Here is a 341-nt window from a genome sequence, read left to right on the forward strand (position 1 = left end):
TCACCCACCTAGACACCCACCGACCCCGCACTATCCAGCCCCCACCCACCACTCACCCACCTACCCACTCACCCACCTAGACACCCACCCACCCAGCACTGTCCAGTCCTGCCCCACCACTCACCGGGTAGAAGGGCGACTTGAGCGCGGCGACCTCCTTGTTGTTGACGGACCAGTGGAAGGTGAACGGTGGCCGCGACGAGCCGAACGAGAACGGCGCCTCGTGGTCGTTCATGCCGACCGCGTAGACGGGCATGAGCGTGTCGGAGCGCATGCGGCTCAGCGGTGCGTAGATGCGCACGCCAGTCAGCAGCACCACGTAGACGCTCACAGAGTCCTGC

The 341-nt window shown here is 65.4% G+C and overlaps 1 protein-coding gene across 1 annotated transcript; it reads right to left on the minus strand.

The window, feature by feature from the left end:
* Nucleotides 1-124: 124 nt before the first annotated feature.
* On the minus strand, nucleotides 125-334 carry LOC106820613 (nuclear pore membrane glycoprotein 210-like; the record flags this gene model as incomplete). Its single annotated transcript, XM_014825119.1, has 1 exon — nucleotides 125-334. A coding segment is annotated over one exon (210 nt), but the record flags the coding sequence as incomplete, so codon positions are not given.
* Between the last annotated feature and the right edge of the window lie 7 nt (nucleotides 335-341).

Source organism: Priapulus caudatus, unplaced genomic scaffold, assembly GCF_000485595.1.
Source record: "Priapulus caudatus unplaced genomic scaffold, Priapulus_caudatus-5.0.1 Scaffold34494, whole genome shotgun sequence".
In the NCBI taxonomy this organism is placed as follows: domain Eukaryota; kingdom Metazoa; phylum Priapulida; class Priapulimorpha; order Priapulimorphida; family Priapulidae; genus Priapulus; species Priapulus caudatus.